Below are 25,502 nucleotides of genomic sequence, written 5' to 3' on the forward strand. Positions count from 1 at the left end.
ACACCAGAGGTACCCCCCCAATCAGTCACCACCCCCCCAATCAGTCACCACCCCCCCAGTCAGTCACCACACTCTCTCTTTCCCCCACACCCTCTCTCTCCCCCACACCCTCTCTCCCCCACACCCTCTCTCTCCCCCACACCCTCTCTCTCTAACTCTCCCCCCACTCTCTCTCTCTAACTCTCCCCCACTCTCTCTCTCTAACTCTCCCCCCACTCTCTCTCTCTAACTCTCCCCCCACTCTCTCTCTCCCTCTCTCCCCCCACTCTCTCCCTCTCTCCCCCCACTCTCTCCCTCTCTCCCCCCACTCTCCCCCCACTCTCTCCCTCTCTCCCCCCACTCTCTCCCTCTTTCCCCTCACTCTCTCCCTCTCTCCCCCCACTCTCTCCCTCTCTCCCCCCACTCTCTCCCTCCACTCTCTCCCTCTCTCTCCCCACTCTCTCCCTCTCTCCCCCACTCTCTCCCTCTCTCCCCCCACTCTCTCCCTCTCTCCCCCCACTCTCTCCCTCTCTCCCCCCACTCTCTCCCTCTCTCCCCCCACTCTCTCCCTCTCTCCCCCCACTCTCTCCCTCCACTCTCTCCCTCTCTCCCCCCACTCTCTCCCTCTCTCCCCCCACTCTCTCCCTCTCTCCCCCCACTCTCTCCCTCTCTCCCCCCACTCTCTCCCTCTCTCCCCCCACTCTCTCCCTCTCTCCCCCTACTCTCTCCCTCCACTCTCTCCCTCTCTCCCCCCACTCTCTCCCTCCACTCTCTCCCTCTCTCTCCCCACTCTCTCCCTCTCTCCCCCCACTCTCTCCCTCTCTCCCCCCACTCTCTCCCTCTCTCCCCCCACTCTCTCCCTCTCTCCCCCCACTCTCTCCCTCTCTCCCTCTCTCCCCCCACTCTCTCCCTCTCTCCCCCCACTCTCTCCCTCTCTCCCCCCACTCTCTCCCTCTCTCCCCCTCTCTCCCCCCACTCTCTCCCTCTCTCCCCCCACTCTCTCTCCCCCCCCACTCTCTCTCTCCCCCCCACTCTCTCTCTCCCCCCCACTCTCTCTCTCCCCCCCACTCTCTCTCTCTCCCCCCCACTCTCTCTCTCTCTCCCCCCACTCTCTCTCTCTCTCCCCCCACTCTCTCTCTCTCCCCCCACTCTCTCTCTCTCAGCTTCAAAGACAAAGTGACATGGGGCACGTTATCAAGCAGCTTTTAGAAAACCACAAACAAATAATATTTATAAATAAATAGGTATATAAAAAAAAAAAGAACAATACCAGAAGGATTAAATATGAAGTTTATATTCATGATGAAAACAGCTAGCCGAGACAAATTGTCTAAATATATTAATAAATAAAGAATCATTACAATAAGTGGTAGTAGAGATTTAAGATGAATTGTTTGGAATGATGCAGGTATGTAGCCATCTTCAGTAATGCTTTATACTTTAAAGCAGGGCTGCGCAAACTTTGCCTTCTGCGCCCCCTGCCTGCTCTCCCCCCATGGCAGCACGGCGTCATGTAACCCCACGGCATCATTTAAAGTCGCATTGCCATGGAGACGTGTCGCCAGAAGCTGCCGGAGACCAGGTAAGAGAGTTACGCTTCCCGGCATTTCATTTATATGCTTTGGGGAAGAGCGCGGGGCAACAGTTAGCGCCGCGCCACCCCATAGAAAATTTCACGCAACCCAATTTGCGCACCCCTGCTTTAAAGCATGCTCATACAGTGACGTTTGGGTCACTGTCACAGATGGAACTTAAACGTAAAATAAAAACAGAAGTAAAAGTAGGCCATCTTCTGGCTGCCTGTTGGTACTACAAATCTATTCGATTACACACTCCGTGGTTGCCCTACATAACCAGCTGCAGAAGAGAAACATATACAAGTCTAACACTGCTGATGTTAAACAAACAGTGACCTAAATATCAGTCTTACATTGACGCTCTTTACGAGGGTCATACCCTTATTTTGGATGGAAAATAAATTACCGGCTTCCAAACGCAAACTACCCTAAAAATTAATCTAGTGCGACTCATTTCAACTGTGAACATGTGACCTTACTTTCCTCCCCAAATGACCCTAATTATAGTTTTTAAAGCAGCAGTTTAACACAGCTGACAAAGAAAATCTGCTTAGCTGCAGAGGTATAGTACCATGAAATGACACTGTGGCAGAACGTTTTAACTTTGCAAAGACGATTGTAATAAACATGCCAACCAATAAATTCTAAGCTTGTCTAAGGAGGAGCCTTCACACTCACTGCATTTCTATGTATTGACAAACTATTTAAAGCACTATTTCATGTTAACTGTTCCTTCAATCCTCAAAACAGTAAGGCACTAAGTGGAATTGAGTATTGCTTTAAACTTCTTAATCCTCAAAACTTTCTTTGTTTATAAAATGTATTTAAGAACAATATTCCTGAGGCTCATAAAACTGTCTGACAACACTTTCAGCACGATTTGGTATCAAAAAGTGGGAGCTCTAATCCTCTTTCATCACTTGCACAGGGTTGAGAAAACTTTTTTCAGGGAGAAAGCAAAATGAAAGTATTTATCTGCAAATAGGTCACTGACCCATATATAAATTTCAAGTTCACATTCTAAACCTTTTAATCACGATATTAAAGGCAGGTTCAAAAACATGTTTTCATGCAATATTTGTGTGCTTAATATATCAAGAAAAATAATCAGAATAATTAAGGTCAATCATCCCAAATAATGGAATTCAAGGGTTTCCTCTGCACTCTGCAGCTCTGTCACATTCCGGGGTGTCATTTATGACTCCGCCTGTGACAGGGAGTGGGATGTTTAAAGCAGTCCAAGCTGCCATTTTTTTTTAACTCTCCCCTCCCCCCCTTTAATATGTGCATCAATACAATCCACACAATAAGTAATTCATTAAATTGCTGATCGATCGGCGAAGATTCGGCTCAGGGTTCACTGCGTGTCAGTGCAGAAAAAGAGAACCAAAGATGCAAAGTTCTGTGGGGATGATCAGGTGACCAGGCAGTCACTAGATACAATTGGTGCACTGCTAGAGAGGGGGCAGGGCTCAAAAAGGGGTGTGCCAGAGCCCGTTTCAGAAGAGGAAGTGACTTTGTAAATGGTTGCTATAGAAACAAAAAATGCTTTTTAATAATACATTAAAAACTACATTCTAGAAGTATTTTCTCATAGTACATTACTGTTTTAAAAAAACACACATGTAGGATATTGCTTGGTCTGCAGCTTTATGCTTCTTCCAGGTGGCTGCGGCTACTCACGCGATGGTGTGCGCGGCGCACACAAAGTGTGCCCCAGTAGCTGCCTGTGAGCGCAACTGCCTTTGCCAAAAGACAAGAATTTTGTCTTTTGGCGCGTCGGCCCAGCAATGGCGGCGGTTCAGCCAATTAGGCCGAACCAGCCGCGTAACGTCTTAGCCGCGCCCCCCAGATCGCTCGGCTGGAGGGGGAGAGCGCCGGGAGGTGCTCTGTAGCGCGCACGCAATGGGGCCATAGCCTTAAAAGGTTGTGAATTTAAGCTTTTCATTTATGACTGAATTTCTTTAGCAGTGATTATCACAAGAACTACAAATATAAACGCAGCTAGATCATTTAGTAACTTTGTATCATTCTGTCAACTTTAAAAAAAAATGTAAAACATAAAAAGGACAAACTATATTTATCCAATGTATTCATGCTAGTGACTGGTCCCTTGATTATAACTTACCATTTAGGAGTAAGATTGCGGAAAAATTTAAATCCAAACAGAGGTCCCTGAAGGTCACCAGCTCCAAATTCTAACTAAAAAAGGGGGAAATATTATTAATGCTATTGCATACAAACACGTTCTAAAAATGTGCAGTTCCACTTGCTGTCATTTTTGGACAAATCGCCTCTCTTTCCCCATACAGGTAGTCCTCGCTATCCAACGTTTCACTTTGCAACGAATGGCATATCCAACGCTTTACAGTGCCTCCCTATGAGCCGTTTCTCGACGCCGGAGTGCGTTATCAAACGCCTGAATGCGTTATCCAACACTCACCGCCACTGATTAACATGGGACTCACTTTACAACAGTTTCACTATCCAACACTACTTCCAGAACGGATTCCGCTGGATAACCGAGGACTGCCTGTACTTATCCTGATCACACACATCACAGTAAAATATGTCACAGTTTTGTGTTTTATCAAAGGATGCAAAAATAATTATTACAGGCACTCTTAAAAAATGGCAGCTGTTATTTTTCAAACTAAATCATCTCAGAATGCCCAGTTTTACGGGTTTGAGTGGTTGTCACGGAAAACTGATTTACTTTGCTTTGAAAAGATCCTATAATCTTGCTAGCCAAGTAGGTGGTGTGAGCCTTTAGTAATTCTGAGGTGCAGAGACTCAACAAAAAGAGGCAGTTCTACAAACCTGACCAAAAAATATACATAACTGGTCTATTTAGTCATTGCTAGATTAATTCACCCTTAACATTAAAACTTTGTTTTTTAGTAAAAAAATAAAATAAAAAATGAAATGATAATTATTTTTAAAGTCAGAGAACAAATTAAAAACTGATAAATTACCTGTAGATATAATCCTACCTCCATCAAAAAGATCAGATAAAAATGGTCTCCAAAGCATTTAGTTGCTATCGAATTACTGGGTGCCTAACTAAATGTCATTTTACTTATACTTGTTTTAATGTAATTACTAATCACCAGCATTTCATCTATTAAATAAGCACCTGCCATTCTGGTTATACGAGGGACTGGCCCTTCAAAACGTATTAAGGAATATAGACACAAACACCAGGATTCACTAAACGTTATTTACTTCTATGGCAGTTAACGTCAGATCGAGCTCCGACATCCATTATCGAAACTTGATTTTGCCCCCCACCCACCCTCCCCCAAAGGGCTAAAACCAAAGACTGTAAACTGGATTCAACCCAAAATAGCACTTGCACTAAATCAGCCCCTTTTTAGGAGCTCCCACATTCATGTTTTTAATTTTAAATATCTGGAAAATAGATTTCTATTGAAGAATTTCTTAAGTAAGTTATCATCTTCTTAGAAAGGTAAAGTAAATTCAATCTAAAAAAAATGGACAGGCTATTTGGGACCATAACTTCATGAGTAAAAAAAAACCTTCAAAGAACCACTAGACACAACACGTACCACCCTCAAAATGGGCACTGACTGTAGCTAACATAGATCATACAGATCACATGCCAAATAATATAATCAGCCACAAGTCTTATCCTTTCATCCTGACTGAAAACAGTTTGGCCTTGGGCCACTGCCCCATTCAACCCTTAAATTATAACTGGTGTTTCTGATTTAATCTAATTTCTCTCTCTGGCAGCAAAGCCTCTCTTTCCAAGATCAGGAAGCTAGAATAAGAGAGGAGAGGCCTCTCTGGAGCAGACCCGGCTGCCTGATAACTGACTCTCCTCTCTGAATCTAATTAAGGGTCTTCGGATGAATTGCTGCTTTTTTGCATTTCCATTTTGTTACACTCCACTGTTTGCAGGTCTCACAGGGGTGGCTAGGGACTGTTCTCCAGAGTCTCATGTTAAACCATGTCAGCAGTTCTGCTTCAGAACAGCCTTTGAAGTTGGAGAAAGCTTTCATTGTCTCATTTACCAGTCTGGGTGACTTTCAGAGCAGCGTTTCAATGTTAATCTGACATTGTTCAGTTTTAGCAGTTCCAAACGCTTGTTAAAGTTGCAGTATTTATATACTCAGTAAAAATTACAGACAGGGCCGAAGAAGACTTAACTACAGAATCAAAACTCCTACTTCTTCTGTGCAATTGTAAAATCTTAACTAGGAACTATTTCCATGGGGGAAAGAGAGAGTATTATTAAGTTAGAGTTCTTTATGTTCATTCCCCTTTGGCTACAGCAAGTCTGCACAATTAGCTTCAAATGTATTCTAACCAAACCACATTTTATACCTGCTACATTAAAGATAGAGGAAATAGACTTTTTAGATGAAGAGCCAAAACGTGGAACAGCTTGGTGTCAAGAGATTGAAACCAACTTAAGTGGGTACAGCACTATAAGAGTGCCACCCTTAATGCTGAAGTCTGAACAAGTTCCATGTGTGCAAATGTAGCATTGACCTGCGGTATAATAATAAAATAAAAAAATACAAAATTGGGCTGAATTATAAGACGATACATTTTATTTGCAATCCAGTACAGATGTAGTAAGACACACTGTCTCCGGCGCTGCAGCCAAAGAAGTACACATTTTTTCAGTGCCAGAAACCGTGTCTGCCGCGATCATGCTGCGGGGCGTACATGCTTCCGAAAGGGACCATCCGTAGCATTAATCCGCCATTGCCGTGACTGCACTAGAATTTGTTTATGTTGTTAAGTGTGGCTCCCTGTCCACACACAATTTACAAAGACTCCTTTCCTGACTCATAATACCTTTAGCAAACACGCATGCAGTCTTCTCAAACAGAATGGGTCTTCTTCTGCATGGCATTACATCACAGAGGGCAATCTTGGTACACAATGCAAACATAAGAGCATCTAAATAAACACTGCATAAATAATGTAACATGGTTTTTTTTAGGAGTCATCATATTTTTAGATGTTATTAAAGTACTTTATTGAGAATGTAGTCTGTGACCATTTTTAGCCGTCTGCTTTTATGGATTTAGTTTTCCAGATAAGATCATTTCTCTTAAGCAACTTCAGCATATTTAGGCTCTCTAGATACTAACTAGCAGCCTTAGGGGCTTCAGTAATAATTGATACCCCCTAATCACCTGTACAAACACAGGCTGTTGTGCAAAATGAAGAGCAGCGAGCAGGCAAAGATCCCATTAGTTTTGCCCTTCACACATAAGCAGCGATGTATAAAACCTATTGTGTCTGACAGGATGGTAGACAGCCATAATTATATAAACACCAGTTTGCAAACTACCTTTCCGTCCTATTTTGCAGTTTATTTCCATAATGCACTGCATATGTTTTTGCTTAGCCAACCGTTTTCAGTTAACCGATGTAGAAAGCAGCTTCAACCGCCCGCTATTATTTTTATGGTGCTTACCTCTCCCCATCCCTTGGCCGAGGTCACTCGTCTCAGAGCTAAGTTTATTGATCCCCCACCATTGCCATTCTGCGTGGAGAGACTTCCAGAGAGGATTGCTGTGTCTGTAGCAGTCAGAGGTGCCTGGCAAGATAAAGCAAACGTTGCTAAATTAAAATCAACTTTTTATGAATTGACAATATTTTTAAAAGGACAATGCTTTTCATATAGAGTATCACACTTTTTATATAAGTTAAATATCAGTCGTACCAAAACTGGCACTCATTCCACTTTCCCAGGAGGAAGATGATGTTCATTTGACCTTGATAAGATAAGAATCTAAAACCTTCAGGTCACAGAGATTACAGCCAAGTGACTTGGACAGATAAGTCACCTCTCCAGCTAGGTGATGAAAGATGATTGCAATTTTCTGCTCTTGGTATTAAATTAACCTTATTGCTGAATATTTGTCAATAGTGGACCTTTACTCACAAGTCAGAGCTTTTCTTCATGTGTGCTCTGCAGTAAATCACTGTACCACGACTGAATAGAACACAAACTATGTGCAAAGGCAAGGGAAATTGACACTGCACACACATGCACTGCCCTACTGTGAAACTCTCTTCAACATGTAGATGAGTCGATGAGTCCTCAGCTAAGTGGGTAACTGCATCTCTTTATAAATAAAGATGAGAAGGTGGTAAATAAATAATAAAATGTGAGAATCACCTAATGCTTGATACTCCTTGGTGCTGTTTTGCCTTGCAAATGCAGCACGTCTTTCTATGGAAAGGCATTAGCAGTGAGTTACCTCAATAGATTGGGAGATATGCATTCGGTTAATTTCAATCTGGGGAAAGGTACTTCCTGGCATGTCTTCGAAATCTTCATCATAACGATCAAACAGCTCGGTGGCATCTATTCCGACGCTAATTGTCCCCTGGGAAAAACAGAGCAAAAGAAGAAAAAAATCAGGTATCAATAGGAACATTTTATAATAAGCTTGATGCAATCACCTTAAAATATCAAGTCTTCAAATTAATCATCTCACTTGACTGCATGTGTCACCAGATGGATATAATGTATTCAGCACTTTCGCTACATTCCCTAGTGTAGTAAAATGCGATTGACTAATCTAGAAAGTAGATTGGAAAGAGCAATGTTTTCCTTAAGCAATTTCTTAGTTAACTCTTTCAATGCAGCAGCGAGTCCTAGGCCCTCCAGAATTTGCTACTTATAGGAATGGACACAATAAATCACATACCAGCATCTGTTTTTGATAAAAGATGGAAAAACAAGAGTGGCCGTTTTAGACGTGAACTTCAAGCCTACATTTAGAGTTACAGTACACAGCAAGAGTTCAGGGACTGTCCGATAATACTTATTAGGATCAAACAGAGCAAGTACTCTCTTATGGAAGACACTGTGGAGAGACACATTGCTAAATGACTTCTGACTAAAGTAAAGTGAGGAGGAGGGAAAAAAGTCAGATAAAAGAGAGATGGATCAGCAAAGCAGCAGCTATTAAAAGAAATGAGGCACACTAAATCCAGTCAACTGATTAACTTTGCAGCCAAGGGAATGTACACAACACATTATGGTGCCATGGAGCTTAATGGTACAGCTTCCTTGAATTTTACAGTGGTTTTGGCCTTTCAGATTATGCTCTCAGTTTAAAAAAAGAAGAAAAGGTTAACAATCCATCACGTTCTCCCCCACGAGATTCAATTATGACGAATGTTATAACCAAATTAATCCGTGTAGTCTACTTCCAGTGATTAGGCTGATTATTTATGGGATATTGTTCAAGAATTGTTACCCAAACTATACCTCTTCTGTATTTTGCTAGTGCTGTGTACAGTTCACAGGCTGGCAACAAGGACAAGGGGGAATTCACATTTCAATTTGTTTTCATTATATTGTCCTCTTTGGTTTTGAAAATCATGTGGGCAAGGTCATAATTCACTCCAACTAGTTCACCAATGTGACTGAGAAAGTCTGTTTAAAGTTTGAATCTCCGAGTCCGACTTCAGAAACCGTACAAATCATTTGTTAAATGTGCAATACAGGGAATACGTTTCAGATAATCTGCATGTCAAGAGTTTACATCTTTTTCTGATAAATGTTATGTTCTTAGCTCAGCTTTAAAAAAAACAAAACAACATTTGTATTTTTTTTACAGTGATTTTTTTCTTTTATGACGTAGAACTTAGAAGAAAATCGGCTCGTAAATTCATAGGCTTGGGAGTACTTATTAATACACCCTGTTCCTAGAAGTATGTATATACAGTATTTATGTATATCTTTAGCGCCATCCATGCACATAGCGCTTCACAGCATTAATACACGTGACATAATAGAACACAATCGGAATAAGCGCTTCAGACATAAAAGTAACATTAGGAAAACAGGAGTCCCTGTCCCCAAGAGCTTACAATCTAAGTGGTAAGTAGGAAGAACGTACAGAGACAGTACGATGGTGTTCTGGTAAGTGCAGCTGCAAGCGTCAAGGACAATGTATGAGGTGTATAGGCTCTCTGAGTATATCATGCCAATGTGATGTTAAAGGTACAGTGTCAGATATGACGAGATCGTACAAATTGCAGTGATATGTTTAATAGGTTTAAATTATTTGATCGATGCCATAAAAATAAATCTCTCTCCACCCCATTTGTTTAAATACATAACTAAGCATGCATCTATCCCTTTATATTCTTATAACATAAACCTTAAAGTGCGAAAAGAAACGGTATTACTCAGGCTCTGCTGTAGCACAATATGGAAACTTCCATTTCTATACCATTGAAAGCACTAAATGTCTCTACGGGAGCAATGAAGATAAAGCCGTGTTGGCTCAGAATGGCTTACAGACCACATAAAAACAAGAGATGAATATAAATTAACTCATACCCCAGTCAGAATCACCACCAGTGAAGCATTATGAGCCTTTCGCTTGGGTAACACTATCTTTATATTTTCATGAATTTGTACCACAAAATCTACTTCAAGGCTTGTAAAGCACTCAATCATGGCCATGGATAAAAGAAAGAATCCTGTGATTGTACGGTATAATACACAAATTATTTATTTTCTCTCTCCCATGATGATCGTTTGAAACAGTGGAAAATACTATACAGTAGCTGTCGTGGGAGATTAGTGGCTTCCAAATCTTAATTATATCACATTAGCAGAGCTTTCCAGTTATTGTTATGAAGTGGCATAATAACTTTACTAAAAGTTGTCCTTTAAGAAAGACTTGCTTTGAGCTCCACAGTGGTTAGAGTACGTATGCAACAGTCCCATCTCTCTGCGGGCCTGACTACTAATAGAAAAACTCATAATAACTTTGCTTCACATATGCCAATACTGTTCTACTCGCTTGGCAACCTTACTCCTGTTTTAAGATTAAAGAAAGCCGTAGGCCCAACATCTGTGGGGACGATAGACAGCGTGTCATCCGCCTGGCGCCCCTTGCTTGGGTGCACCTGAAGGAAGGACAAGGGAGGGGGACATAGGGGCTAAGTACCCTAAACAAGAAGGGACAAGCTAACATCGCTGTATGGGACTAAACTTCCTCCCCGGCTCCACTCCCCACCAATGCCTCAAACGGTTCCTGTACTCCAACCGCTGCCTCCAATTCTGTGGCCACCATTTCATCCTGCTGCAGAATCACTTCACTTCCAGCCCTCTTCCTCTTTTGAGAGATAATCGGGCTTAAAGTCGCCAGCCACAACCACCGCGGCCTGACCCTTACCTCCGATCACTCAAATGCCTGCCCCCTTGCCCCCCACTTCTGGCGGGGGAACAACTCCTCCTCCATCCAACCTTGCCCCAGCTCACTTCCAAGCCCTCTGCTGCAGAGGCTGCAGGACAACGTCCAGGTGGGGGAGGGAGCCTCCCCCTTCCAACACGCACAGCATTCAATCCCAAGCAGCACCAGCTCAAACAGGTCCTGTGCAGGGGGGGAGGGGGGTTCACAGACCCAGCTCTGTCTCCAGAGCTTCCTCCTTCCTTCCGTCTCTTGCAAAATGTTATTAAGAATTTTATTAAGTCTGTTTTGATTTAGTCAATAGATATATAGATCATTGGCTATATTAATGTAGGTAGATGTAGACAGAGTATTACGCCTGACGAAGCTGGATTCACGCCAGCGAAACGTGTTGAGTGAAGCACAGGTAAGAGAGACTGACCGGACCGGGAGAAGTAACGCGGGAACTCTGCTGTAAGCTAACTGTTGCTCTTGGGCGGCCGCATACGGAAGGAATACATGCAAGAAAGAAAGCTACTACTTACACCCGGTCCAGCGTCAGAGAGGGGTGTGACTGCCTCTAAAGTAACTGCTATATGTCCTGAATGACATAACATCTGTAAGTGTTCATTCAGGGGGGTTTGTTGGGTGCGTTTTGTATTATTAAAAGTTTTGGATTCTGCGCAATTAGTCCCTTCTTTATTTCCCTGTAAAGATGTACATCATACCTGCAATTCCATCTACCACGGAATTTATGGACTTTTATATGCTCACTGCCAGTGCTGATGTCTACTGCTCCCTCAAACTTGTGTTGCTTCCTCCTTCCTAGCCACGTAGCTCGGCCTGGCAACACCCCCTACAGCAAGGCAGCAAACTGCTGCCACGCTGGAAACCTAGGGAGATGGAAACACTGTGGGCAGCGGCCACAGCACTCCTACACCTTTCCAGCCAGGTCCCCCTTCTCAGCAGCACTCCCCTACCCCCTCGAAGCGCCACTTTGGGACCTTGCCTTCCACAGGCCAAAACCTAGCAGGACCGTTTCACCAGCTTAGCTCCCCTACTTGGTGACTCCACCCTTCTAGCGAGCTACCTTCCCAGCAGTACTTGGTAGTGAGAAACAGAGTTCTCTGTATCAGTGCTCAAGCTTCATATGTCAACATCCTTGGAAATGAGAAACACTAAGGCTAAGGCCCCGCTCCCTCAGTCAGCGCGCCCGCACTGCAGACAGGCGGCACGCTGACAGGTAATTGACCGCTACCTGCGGTCTGTAGGGAGCAGGAGCGGCGGCGTTGTTTGAGCGGAGGAACCCGCTACTCTCCCCCTCCCTCCAAATGTCCTCTGCTGCTCCCGTAAACACTCCCCCCCCCCCCCGCGGATGGCAGCAGCGGAGCACAGATTCAGGGAGCGGGAGATACAAATTTTCTGCCTCTAGCTGGACGCACCTCCCTCCTCCCGAGCCGGCCAAAAGTTAACACAAAAAACCCAAGACACACACAGCTTCCCTCCCTGCTCCCCTCCACTCACACACACAGGCACTCACACACAGGCAAATACACACACTGGCAAATACACACACACGGGGGGGGGTGTGAATCAGAACGGGGATCGGAGCAGAGGGGGAACACAGATTGGCTCCCTTGCGTGTCACGTGACGCGACACTCTCCGAAACTACAAGCTCCTTGTAGCTCCGGCTGGCTAACGCGTCACAGCACGCAGTCAGCCACTCCGGAAGGAGCCAGTGGGGACCTCCAGAACGGAGGCAAACAGCTGGTGGCCCGCGGACGCGCGCACCGCCGGCTGCAGCAGGACAAGGCGTTATAGTGGACACTAATCATATAAATGAGAATGAGTACCACTGTGTTGGTGTATATATATGTAAACTCAGATGTGGGAGTCAATGATCCATATGTCCTGTGTATAGACAGGGACAGAATGTATATGAACACACTATCCTGTCAAGCTCCTGGAATAACTGCCTAGAGTCACAGACTTCTGATACACAGTATCTCCAACTGAAGGAATGGTAAGGTACTCACAGCAGGTAGATACTGCAGACTGTCCAGCCAGATCCCTGTGCCGCACGCTGAAGGGGATGAATAAACAGCACGATCCAGACGAGGAACAAGCGGAGCACTAAGAGAACAAGTGAGAGGGGGCTACGAACCTGGTATGATTAAAATGTCCTTTATTGATCCAGTGACATCAGAGGAAAAATATGCACAGCTCGGACCCGTGTCGCGCAACAGCGCTTTGTCAACGAGTTCTACCTTCCCAGCAGTACCAACAACCGTACTGGAACACATTCCGGACCCCTCTGCATTAAGCAGCAGCCTGGGGCTTACTAGATGCTCCAAACTTGAAGCATACACCTTACAACACATTGGTCAGCATGGAGAGCAGGAGACCACAGATGTAACAGGCCAACCAGAGTGATCTAGCACAAAACATAATGCAAGACGCAGGAGGGCAGTCTCTCCCCTCTACATCAGGATTCGGTGAGCATATCACTCAGTTTCAATCCCTGCCGCACCCAATCTCGCCCATTATCAGGCACTTCAGAGGCAGTTAACATAGGTGACAACTCAGGGGTTTGCAAAACGTCAGATTCCTAGGAGGTCTCAGATAGCAAGCAAGCCCTACTTTAAATGATAAGAAAGCAGCTGCAGGCCATTATGCAAAACATAAAAACATTGCAGGACATGAAAGAGGGCTCAGGAGAAAACTCATAGCAAGTCAAGAAGTGCCAAACCTAATCTAAAGCCATATGCGGAAGTAACAATATGTTTGCATATGGAATTAGCTCATTAAGCTCAGCACTCAAACTAAAAAAAACAAAACAATAGTTAATGAAAAACTATGAATAGTTCCGGAAGAAAATGCAGGGTAACAAAGTGTTTAATTTCGGATGACAGACTTATGACTAAAATGCCACTTTTATCCAAAGTAGCCAGATGGGCGTTAGGGGACGACCCACCTGGGAAACAGAGAAGAGTGAAGTGCTGGAGTTATAAAGAAAAGCAGTGAAACAGGCCCCCGCGCTAGGAAGTTACCCAGTCACAATACCATTAGATGAGGCTTGATAGTCGTGATACCTCAGCAGGGAAAAGAAAGCATTCCCAACACACAGTGCTGCTGGGGAGCTTAAAGATCCCACTGCAGAGTGAAATTGCACTTGCACACATAGTACGCAACAAATTCTTGAAGGATTTAGCAACAGGATGCATGGTTAGACCATTTTTAAAGCAGCCACTGCTAGGTCTGATCATTTATTCATTTGGGGTCGTACCTAAGAAAATGCCAGGGAAATTTACCTTACTTAATGCAACATCTGTCCTAATGACACTATAGATGAAAACATATGCAGAGTGTAATACAAATCCTTCGACACAGTCATTAAAATAATGAAAACTTGTGGCAAAGGATCCCTCTTGGCTAAATTGGACATCGAGGTGGTCAGGTTACTACCACTAGACCCAGCTACCTTTAAATACACGAGATGCAAATTTGATGGGCTATATTTCATTGATAAATGTCTCCCCATGGGCTGCACGCTCTCATACACATATTTTCTAAGCTTTTGGTTCCTTCTTCCACTGGTGTCTGGAAGCAAGAAATAAATAAATATCAGGTTTCGCAATCCAAGCAGCAGCCCATCTTTATTAAAGTAGCCAATTTTTAAGTGGCATACAATGTGGAATTTAACAGGGAATGTTAGAGGACTCATCTTTAAGATCCTAACAGACTTAATCTTTCTTTCCTCGGGTATGCACTGTTTTAACTCTCCTGCCTTTGCAATTAACATCTGCTATGCTGCAAATAGGAGTAAACTGAACAGCTAACATAAGTATGAGAACTGTCTGGGTACAAATAACATGTCTTCTGTACCTCGTGGGTTAATTGAGCTGTGTGACTTTTTAGGAATATATATTTAGAGGCAGAGAAGGGGGGCAACATGTACGAGGTTGCAACATTCTATCTTTCAAATAGCCCATTTTGAAGTGGCATACAATGTGGAGTTTAACAGAGAGTTCAACAGAAGTAGAACAAGAAGTGGTCAACAGCACACCTATTGATCTTGGATTCTGAAGTTGAACTGGGCTGGAAATTACATTTTCTATCAAAGACTCAAGAAGACGCAGCATTCTAGAGCAGCGGTGCGCAAACTGTGGGGCGCGACCCCCAGGGGGGGCGCGACACTGCCGACGGGGGGCGCGGGGTTTACAGAGGCCCCGCGCGCTTCCCGAAGGCACTTAAATTAAGTGCCGGGGGAGCTGCAGGGCCTCTGTAAACCTAACTTACCGTGGCTCCGGTGGCTTCCTCCCTGCGGCGCCATGGCAACGCGGCGTCAAAATGACGCTGCGAGGTCATGTGACGTCACGTTGCTATGGCAACGTGACGTCATTACGCCGGAGCGCAGGTAAGTTGGGGTTGGGGGGGCGCGGGAGCGAGGGGACAGCCGTCAGGGGGGCGCAGGGAAAAAAGTTTGCGCCCCCCTGTTCTAGAGCACCACCATTCATATATTGTAACTGACATCTTGCCCTTATCCTAACTTCTACCACTGCCATGCATTCTCTACTGTGTGTCTGTGTGTGTATATAGATACACATATACATACACACAATGTATACATATATAAAAAAGATACTTCACCAAAATCAAATTACCAGGGAAGGAGACACAGCCCTACAGGAAGATGAAAAAAAAAAGGGGTATTTAATCCATAGGTATGCAACGTTTCAGATACATCTCAGGGCCCCTTCATCAGGGTCTCTATAGGGTCTGCACGCTCACCCTATGCATTTTACTCATTGAGCTTCATCAGGTGTTAAATTCCCAAGGTGTGTAGTGAACTCCTCCGAGGATCCTGGGCCACTGGTCCTCAACTACCATCTGATCCAGGGTGGTCTATATGCTTGCATCTATAGCACTTATGTAAGTGAATTACCTTTATTTTACTATATATATATATATACATATATACACACACACTACGCTATTTTGGGTCCTCTCTGTTCTTTTCCTCCATATATGAGAATTTACTCTATCACCATATCCTGTTCCTGAGAGATGCTATTCACAGCCTGTATTAAGAATTCTACTATGAGTTGGTGACTCTGAACAACCGCAACGCCGATATGTATCTTCACAATTGTGAGTGAGATACTTATAAATTGTCACTGAACTAATTAATTAGCTGTACTATATTGCACTATATTTTTCCTGTTTTTTTCATATGCTTTTGGGAGTATTTGCGCTCTTGATTTCCTGCTTCTGTGACCTGTTTGGACTTTGGATTGAAGTCTTTTTTCTTGAACTGCACGACTTCCATATGTAATGTTATATATTTCATTATTTTATCACTAGCGTGATCACTTGGTTTACACTCAAACAGTATGTGCGCTTGAACCTGCCTTATTTGTCCTATCTTAAAACACACCTCTTTAATGAAGCATATAGGTAGCATAATTGGCTGATACTATACATCTCATATGCACCGACCTTGACCCCTTGCAGACGCAGTTACCAGATTTCCCCTCCCCCTACAGTCTTTAAGTTCCCCCAATTTACCACTTAGATTGCAAGCTCTTAGGGACAGGGCCTGATGTTACTTTTATGTCTGAAGCGCTTATTCTCATTATGTGTTATATTATTATGTCACTGTATTACTGCTGTGAAGCGCTATGTACATAGATGGCACTATATAAAGATATAAATAATATCACACTACTTGGACGATTTACAGCTGGTGGGCCCAGCCAACACCAATAACTGCAAATTCATGTTGAAAGCTTACTACTGCTAAATACTTTTGGATACGCATTTGGGTACACCTCAATTAATTTCCTATAATACTGGCAGTAGAATTATGGGCCCATAAGCTCAATAAAAACATTCAATACTGCTCAGACATCATCATCAAAATGGAGGGTGCAGTTAGCGGTTTTCCACGCCCATGATACCCCCTTTCATTATTAGATGCCCCAAAAGGTTTTTAAACTATGCCTGTCAGCAGGGAAAAGGGACCTAGTCATTTTGGTACCCATGTCTTCAGAATAGGGACAGGCACAGCAGCAGTCAAGCAAGGCATCGGAGAGGATGAGATCAGGAAAAAGATAGATAGGCCAATACACATGCTACATAAGAATAAAGCTCCACCTTGTCTGCACTGTTAGCAGTAAATATAGGCCGCTGAGTTTGTGGCTAGTAGGCCACTCATTCATATACAGGGCTGGTAAAATGGCATGTGGCAGACCGTATGGTCCGCAATTAGACCTCACACATGAAATAATGACTGTACAATGTCTGCGACACAGAGTTGTGTCTTGGAAAGACCATCTGCTGATATCGGCTGCAGCAAAGGTGAAATACGGAAAAGCTTGACTTCGTGCTACTGCACCTCGGCTGTAACAATCTGTGCAGATGTTAATCATTGGATTTCATTTTCAAGATCCAGGTAGTATAGAAGACCCATAGCCTGGCACCTCGGGACATAATGTTAACTTGGTCCAAAATAATACCAAGAAGGTCGTGGAGGTATGCCTACAGCTGGATAGGAATGGAGAGAGTTAGAGAGCGTGAATCATGCCTTATAGCAGCATGAAGTGAAGGTCACATTTAGGGTGGTTTTCAGCCTCAGTTAAAGGGTTAGTGGGACCTCCTGATAGCCGAACTGCCGTGCCATCCATCCATGATGGGAATGCAACAGTAACAGGGCTGCACACTTGCCAAGCAAGAATAATGGCAAGCTCTGGGTGCCAGTCGTACAGTTGGGCCTGGTCGGCCGCCGTAGGAAAACCAAGTTGCAAGTTACACACGTTACAGCAGTCAATGTATTAAGGGGAGCTGATCAGGATCATTTCCCAGGTTTTTGTGTGTTTGTACTTTTTGAAGGGCTGGCTGGGGCAGTTAGTTCTTGATTAATAAAGCTATGACCCAAGTTTTCCCAACTAAACAGTGTCGGGCTTCTTTAATAAAAAAATTAAAAAAAGTGTTTAAAATTAGGGCATGGAGAGATCCTGCAGTCTTTGACTGAGCCACCTGTGCTAAAGCTGGGATATCCTGAAAACCTGACCCGTCATTCCCTTAGGACCAACCAGGTAAAAGGGGAATTACCTGTGGAAGGCATGTCCGTTTCTGCTCAGCAAACAGAGACAAAATGAAGTAGCTGGAGCAAGCCCACCCAGTCCCAAGTTTCAGTTTACGATGTTGCTAAATGGACTAACATTTTTAACTTTAACGACTGTTTAAATAAAATTTTAAAAAAAACTAAAAATCACACAGATTGTTCCATTCCATAATGTGCCACCGCCCAATTTAGGAGAGACTGCAACTTGAAAACATTTAGGGGGTTATTCATTAAACAGAGTGCCGATCAGGGTAGTGGGCATTTCGACGTAACCAAATGACCATCGGAGTTTGGCTGCAACTCACCTCGCCGGCCGCTTCGGTAAGTTCCTAACTTTAACCCTTACCCTTACCCTAAAACCCCTTAATGTTAACCCCTACCACCAACGCTACCCCTACCCTAAAAACCTTAACCCCCTACCGTAATCGCAAAAAAACTAAACTTAGCCCCCTAACCTAACCACTAGCCCACCTACAGTTAATCCCCTAAAATTAAAATGTACCATAAAACTAACCCCTACCCTTAAACGTACCTTCTCGTCAAAGCCTGGCGGCGGAGCGGGTGCAGAGTAGGGTCCCCCTCGGCTAAAACACCAGCGGAGAGTTGGTCGCAGCAGAAGGGCCACAACCAAATGTCCCGTTCCGCTCTTACAATACAGTGTTACTAAGCCATAAGGCACGCATAGCAAATATGGACCTTAATGTCTAATGGCAAGAGGAATTCATAGAGAAAAGATAAGAAAAATAAAGATTTATCTCCAACTGAATCCATCACGTTCCACACTTCTGTGAAATATAACTACACTTTATAGACATGTATTATTTCCCTGATGGCACTGTGATAAATGAACCTTGAAGAATTCCCTCGATATTGGCATATGCATTTGCCATTTCCTTTTGAGTAATAGAGGTACAGATGTTGCCCCAATAGTGAGAACAGCAATTGTTTAAACTGCACACTTCATTGGAAAATCAAAAATTAGTGTATATTTTAAAACTTAACCGTTCTTTGTCCCAATCGTACTGCACATTTAAGTTTTTGCACTTTATCAGGTGATACTTCGGCTCAAACAAAACTTAAATCTATTCTGCCTGCATCCCTGGGGTAGTTCTTCCCTTAAAAGCATATTAAAGTACAGAAAGTGATTACAAAGAAAAAGACAAATAAATTAGCTGTCAATCTTCTTCCAAATGTAATGGCATGTACACCTTTGTCCCCATGGAGAGAAAAGTGAAGTGATTATCTTCTTTTTCCACTATAACATAGTACAAACAGTCTGTCCTCGCCATGGCAAAATATGAATAAACCTTCAAGTATTAGAATTGCTTTTGAATGGCCAACATAAGACTACATTCTTGGCAAGCCATTAGTGCAGGGTCATGGACCTTGCTGATATCCTGGAAAGTTTACCATACACAAAGCTGTCCTTGATAACACAAGGTGGGGAGCTGAGACTGTATCCAAACTGGATCACATCCAGAATGCCTCAGACTGGAGCCCCTGGTTGACGGAGCCGTTTCCACTTCCTGTAAATAAGTCTCCCACATGTAAATATAAATACATACCATTTTGTATGCTGCCTCTAAAAGAAACCCACTTGAAAGAGAAGACTTTCATACTTAGGCTGGGTCCATGGTGTCCGTGCGCGTCACGTCACCCGCATTTTGTGGCCCGGGTAGACGCGGTGGGGAGGCGTGTCTGGGGGCGGGGCCATGATAACACAGAGTTGGTTCGCCCTCATTGGGCGAACCGCTCATGTGACCTGGCCGTCGCGCCGTGGAATCAAATTTATCTGATTTCTCGCGCACACGCGGTCTATGGCCGCGATCATTGCCTTAAGGCATTGTGATCGCGCGCACTTCTACACGCGGTCTTGCCGACCATGGATGCGGCCTAATGGTTGATTTCTGTTGGGCCAACTCATGCAGCAAGACGTAAGCAATTGGATATACTACAAGGTTCTTAAACCTCTCCTATCAGCACACCGCCATACCAACATTTTGGGGAAACCAGCATCCTTTTCATATACAGATCATGCGGTATCTGCTGGTGTGGTAAATTAATTGGTTATTTTGAAAACAGTGCGTCACATGACTATGTATGTGAAAGGAGTTAATAATTTTCCACAGGGCACTAAGAATGAGCAACAACTCCCCCCAAAACCATCACAGTACACCTAATTTATACTGCCACCACCAAAAAAAAAAATAAAAAAAAAATATAATAATAATAAAAAAATATATATACAGGCATACCCCGCTTTAAGGACACTCACTTTAAGTACACTCGCGAGTAAGTACATATCGCCCAATAGGCAAACGGCAGCTCACGCATGCGCCTGTCAGCACGTCCTGAACAGCAAAACCGGCTCCCTACCTGTACCGAAGCTGTGCGCAAGCGGGGAGACTATAGAGCCTGTTACAAATGCGTTATTTACATCAGTTATGCACGTATATGACGATTGCAGTACAGTACATGCATCGATAAGTGGGGAAAAAGGGAGTGCTTAACTTTAAGTACATTTTCGCTTTACATACATGCTCCGGTCCCATTGCGTACGTTAATGTGGGGTATACCTGTATATATAATATTATATATATATATATATATATATATATATATCTACACATATACATACACGAATAAACCAGAAGACCTATACATTACTAACAAACAATATTAGATCCCTTCAAAGAGGTCTTGAAGTTGAAGATATGAGAACTCATGTCTCATTGACATAAGTGATCCAGGTTACCTTCACAGGAGATGGTTATTTTAAAATGAAAGTTAACCCCATGGTTGCTGTATTGTTCAGACAACTTAACCCGTTCATAGCTCTATAGCGACACCTTGTATGGCCAATAGTCTTGGAGATTTGAGAACTACTGCTAAAGCGGCCTCACCTCCAATTCCTTTTCAGAAAACAGACAATGGTGACCTTCAACATCAATATTCTGTTTTATTTATTTTTCAGCTTCCCTTACAGATCATAAAATAAGCATTTGTTTATACAGGTCACAATGCTGACCTGTTTGTATTTGTATCCACTTGGTAAAGATCTCCAAACAGCAGATATCCACGTGTGCTGTACCCTAGTGTTTAATGGGAGGGCACCACATGATCTAAAAAATCTAGTTTCATATGACGGACATTCAAAACAGCAGAATCACTGTAATGTGTTCCTTTTCTTTTAACTTATTCTATTATTCATCTAAAACGGCTGTAAAAATAAGATAGTACAAATTAATTTAAAAAGCATAAGTAATATGAAAATGTAAGTATTTTAAAACAGAAAAATGCTACTAAAACAGTATTTTTGCATAAAACAAGTACAGTATGCTTCGGCTGGGAGATGGAGGAAGTTATGGAAGGGGTTTTATAGTTCCTCAATGTGAGGATTACGGATGCACGCCTAACCTGCGCTTCCTCTCGCGCAGCTCTGCGCACGCGTGGGGCACCGTCAGCCCGTACTCCTCTCCTGACACACGCAGTGGGCATGCGCACAGCAGTGACGTCACCTGACGCCGAGAACTCGGGCTCCGCCTCCAGATCGCGCCGCACGCTCCCAGTGCGCGCACATGACATGTGCACTACGCCCCCAAGCTCCGTGGCAATTACATCATCAGCTGATACTAACAGCTGTACCTGCTCATAGGCTGGAACCTATCGCAGGCTTCTGTGGAGGCCGCGCCTCTGCTCCACCCCCCATGGGGGTTGGCTAATCAAGCCTATATATGCTCAGCTGTGCCACTGGCACTTTGGCTGAGCATAGATTGTATTACTCTGTGTTTGCCTCTGCTGATCCTGTCTTGTCCTTGTCCTGTTGCCCTGCTTCCTAGATTAACCCCTCGTGTACCGACCTGGCTTGCCTTTGACCACCCGCTTATCCGGAATCCTGAACTCGGCTTTGAACTTCAACTAACCTGCTCTCTCCAACTCTGACCTTGGCATAGTACCTTCCACGCTCCGGACCTCTCCTGCACTGAACCTGGCAAGTATACTACTACCCTGGCCTCTCCACTCCAGACCCTGCTGTCACGGGAACTTGTGAGAGGTTATAATAATACACACCAAAATATCTCTGGGTGGAATTGAACACGACTTAGATATGATAAATTAGAGTTTATTCCTTAAATAAGGTGAACACACAAGATATACAAATAACAGGCAAACTATACACTTACTTAGGGTTGGAATGGGGGTGATGAAGTAATCATTAAACAGGATTAGCAATTCATCAGGCATCAAATAGTTTGTAAACTTGAAGTCACGAAAACACGAACAACTGAGTATAGGCTGGACACTGGTTTATATGCAATTTCCAGTCTATACCTTATTATTGAGTGTAGGCCATTGGAGAACAATTACCTGCACCCAATCTCTCCTTGCCACCTCACCTGAGGGGCACCTTAACACCCGCCCACTGGATGGATATTATTCTAATCAGGGGGCTCAGTTCCTCAGCCCCCCTCCCACCAGCCTGGCCTCTTAAAGTCTAGCTTGGCCAGGATACCCTTTGTCCAAGGTGTGAATTACAACACTTAATCTCAAGTACCCATGTCCTGCATTCTGTTGTGCTTGCATACACAAGCAGGGTGGGGGAGTCTTTGATCAGGAGTTTATGATCGACCATTTGTCTCCCATCCTGATCATTAACATAGCATATGGGCTCTGAGTTTTCATACCAGACCCAAAATACAATTCATAGTTTAATACCTTCACATATTAAAATAATCCGTTCTGCTGGGCCCAGTGGGCTGATACTTGCCAATCCCTCATGCCGGAGGGGATTCTACATGGTGGCCAAGTTTCAGCTCTCTGCGACCCCCAGACCCGGAGATACACAAATGCAGTTTAAAACTCTTATTACTTTAACACAGGATTCTCCGCTTTAAAATGAATCTCTGCTTTTCACTCTTTTCCCATTGAAATCAACAGGCTCTGCCACCATGGGCTTTCAATGGAGCAACTCCGCTGTTGAAGTCAATGGGTTCCGCCGCCATAGACTTTCAATGGGGCAACTCCGCCATTGACATCTATGGGACTTCTCCGCCATAGCCTTTCAATGGAGGAACGCCGCCATTGACGTCTATGGGGATAATCAACAATCTTTACAGTTGCCCACACTCCGTCTGGTTGGTCGGAGAGGGCTGGAAATGGCCATGCAGTCATGCCGGAGCAGTGACTACATGCGACCCAAATCCCAGCCCTCTGGTCCTCACAGAACCGGAGATATGGACTTACACTTTTTACAGTTTCGGACTTAGCCGTTTTAACACCACGCGGCTTTCTCCCATTGGAATCAATGGCCGGCGCCGCCATAGGAAATGCATGAGCGAGCGCCGCCATTAGATTCAATGGGACCTCCGCTCCGCTATTAGAGTCAATGGCGCAACCCTCTTGCTGAGCTCGACCCTTTACGGGGGTCCTGGATTCTCGGAGCCGGTGGTGGTCGAGTGTGGGAGGCCTAGGAGCTAGGGGCAAAAAGAATTTTATTTCTAGGGGCCCTAGAACCTAAGGTTCCAACGCCAATTGCAGTTGAACTTGACTGTGATAAAAAGCTCTTTTCAAAGACATTGTAGCCGCTCTTGCGGTCTGCGGTTTGGATGGCTGCCAACCTGTTCCTGGAGGTCGGCGTCGAGGAATCCCCAGTGAAGTCAATGGCCCCATTGACTTACAATGGGAAACCACCGCTCCTCCTCTCGGACGCCACCTGCTGGTCTTCGCTGGAAACCGGCCCAAAACCGCCAGATCTGCCATTGGAATGCATGGAGCTGCAATGGCGACCTATGGAAGGCTGCAAAATGGAGCCTGAAAAGGCGGGAACCTGGAACAAAGGGCTATAAAACACCAAGTTAACCTTAATCCTTTCCCTCCCGCATCAATCCCAGTGTATGTATTGGTGCAAACACTGGAACAGAAACAATACATTTTTACAGGGGAATATACATTTGGATTCTGAAGCAGGGTAAAAACACATTACTAGACCACAGTCCAGTTAACCCTTTGCTTCCCAAGTGAGAGCAGGGGGTGGCCAAATGGGGTGTAATCCCTTTAATACCGGGCCAAACCCCCTCTCCCATGACACCTGCTACCAAGACTATCCTACACTCCGGACGTGGCCCCCGTGTCTGTGGCTGGTGTTTACATATTCCCATCTCAGTACCGGGGTCTCCCCCCGCTGAGGTGGGGAATATGGTGGCATCTCATGCCGCTATGTTCTCCAAACTCGAGAAGTACTTAGAGCAGTCTGATCGTCGCATAGACTCCCTACAGAAGAACCTTCTGACCCTCTCTATACAAGTACTACAGGCTAACATACCCACCTTCTCTCCACTCCTCTCTACTCCTCCAGCTAACCCCATTTCTTCTGAACCACGACTCCCCACTCCTAACCAGTACTCCAGAGATCCCTTAGAACAGGCCTGCACAACATACGGCCCGTGGCCCGCCCGGCCTCTCTGTGCGGCCCGCAATGAGATATATATAAAAAAAAAAAAATGGAGGCGATTCCCCGCGGTCCCGGGGGTGATGTGAGGTGCATTGAGGTGAGGTGCATTGAGGGGAGGTGCAGGGGAGGTGAGGTGCAGGGGAGGAGCAGGAAGGGTGATGTGAGGTGCAGGAAGGGTGATGTGAGGTGCAGGAAGGGTGATGTGAGGTGCAGGAAGGGTGATGTGAGGTGCAGGGGTGATTGAAGGTGCAGGGGGGGGTGATTGGAGTTGCAGGGGGGGGGGTGATTGGAGTTGCAGGGGGGGGTGATTGGAGTTGCGGGGGGGTGATTGGAGGTGCAGGGGGGGGGGTGATTGGAGGTGCAGGGGGGGTTGATTGGAGGTGCAGGGGGGGTTGATTGGAGGTGCAGGGGGGGTGATTGGAGGTGCAGGGGGGGTGATTGGAGGTGCAGGGGGGGTGATTGGAGGTGCAGGGGGGGTGATTGGAGGTGCAGGGGGGGTGATTGGAGGTGCAGGGGGGGTGATTGGAGGTGCAGGGGGGTGATTGGAGGTGCAGGGGGGTGATTGGAGGTGCAGGGGGGGTTGATTGGAGGTGCCTGGTGGGTGATTGGAGGTGCAGGGGGGGTGATTGGAGGTGCAGGGGGGGTGATTGGAGGTGCAGGGGGGGTGATTGGAGGTGCAGGGGGGGTGATTGGAGGTGCAGGGGGGGTGATTGGAGGTGCAGGGGGGTGATTGGAGGTGCAGGGGGGTGATTGGAGGTGCAGGGGAGGTGATTGGAGGTGCAGGGGAGGTGATTGGAGGTGCAGGGGAGGTGATTGGAGGTGCAGGGGAGGTGATTGGAGGTGCAGGGGGGAGGTGATTGGAGGTGCAGGGGGGAGGTGATTGGAGGTGCAGGGGGGGGGGGTGATTGGAGGTGCGGGGGGGGGGGGGTTGATTGGAGGTGCCTGGGGGGTGATTGGAGGTGCGGGGGGGGGGGTGATTGGAGGAGCAGGGGGGGTGATTGGAGGAGCAGGGGGGGTGATTGGAGGAGCAGGGGGGTGATTGGAGGAGCAGGGGGGGTGATTGGAGGAGCAGGGGGGGGTGATTGGAGGAGCAGGGGGGGTGATTGGAGGAGCAGGGGGGGTGATTGGAGGAGCAGGGGGGGTGATTGGAGGTGCAGGGGGGGGTGATTGGAGGTGCAGGGGG

At 45.2% G+C, this 25,502-nt stretch overlaps 1 protein-coding gene across 2 annotated transcripts in view; it reads right to left on the reverse strand.

Annotated features, from left to right (window-relative positions):
* The window catches only part of DNAJC11 (DnaJ heat shock protein family (Hsp40) member C11), a 134,993-nt gene that overhangs the window by 24,814 nt on the left and 84,677 nt on the right, over positions 1-25,502 (reverse strand). For both annotated transcript variants that reach the window (XM_075605003.1, XM_075605004.1), the window contains 3 exons: positions 7,805-7,933; positions 7,015-7,137; positions 3,685-3,758 (listed from right to left, as the gene is read on the reverse strand). In XM_075605003.1, the coding sequence (XP_075461118.1) occupies positions 3,685-3,758; positions 7,015-7,137; positions 7,805-7,933 (326 nt within the window). The remainder of the gene's footprint in view (positions 1-3,684; positions 3,759-7,014; positions 7,138-7,804; positions 7,934-25,502) is intronic.

Source organism: Ascaphus truei, chromosome 6, assembly GCF_040206685.1.
Source record: "Ascaphus truei isolate aAscTru1 chromosome 6, aAscTru1.hap1, whole genome shotgun sequence".
Taxonomy (NCBI): domain Eukaryota; kingdom Metazoa; phylum Chordata; class Amphibia; order Anura; family Ascaphidae; genus Ascaphus; species Ascaphus truei.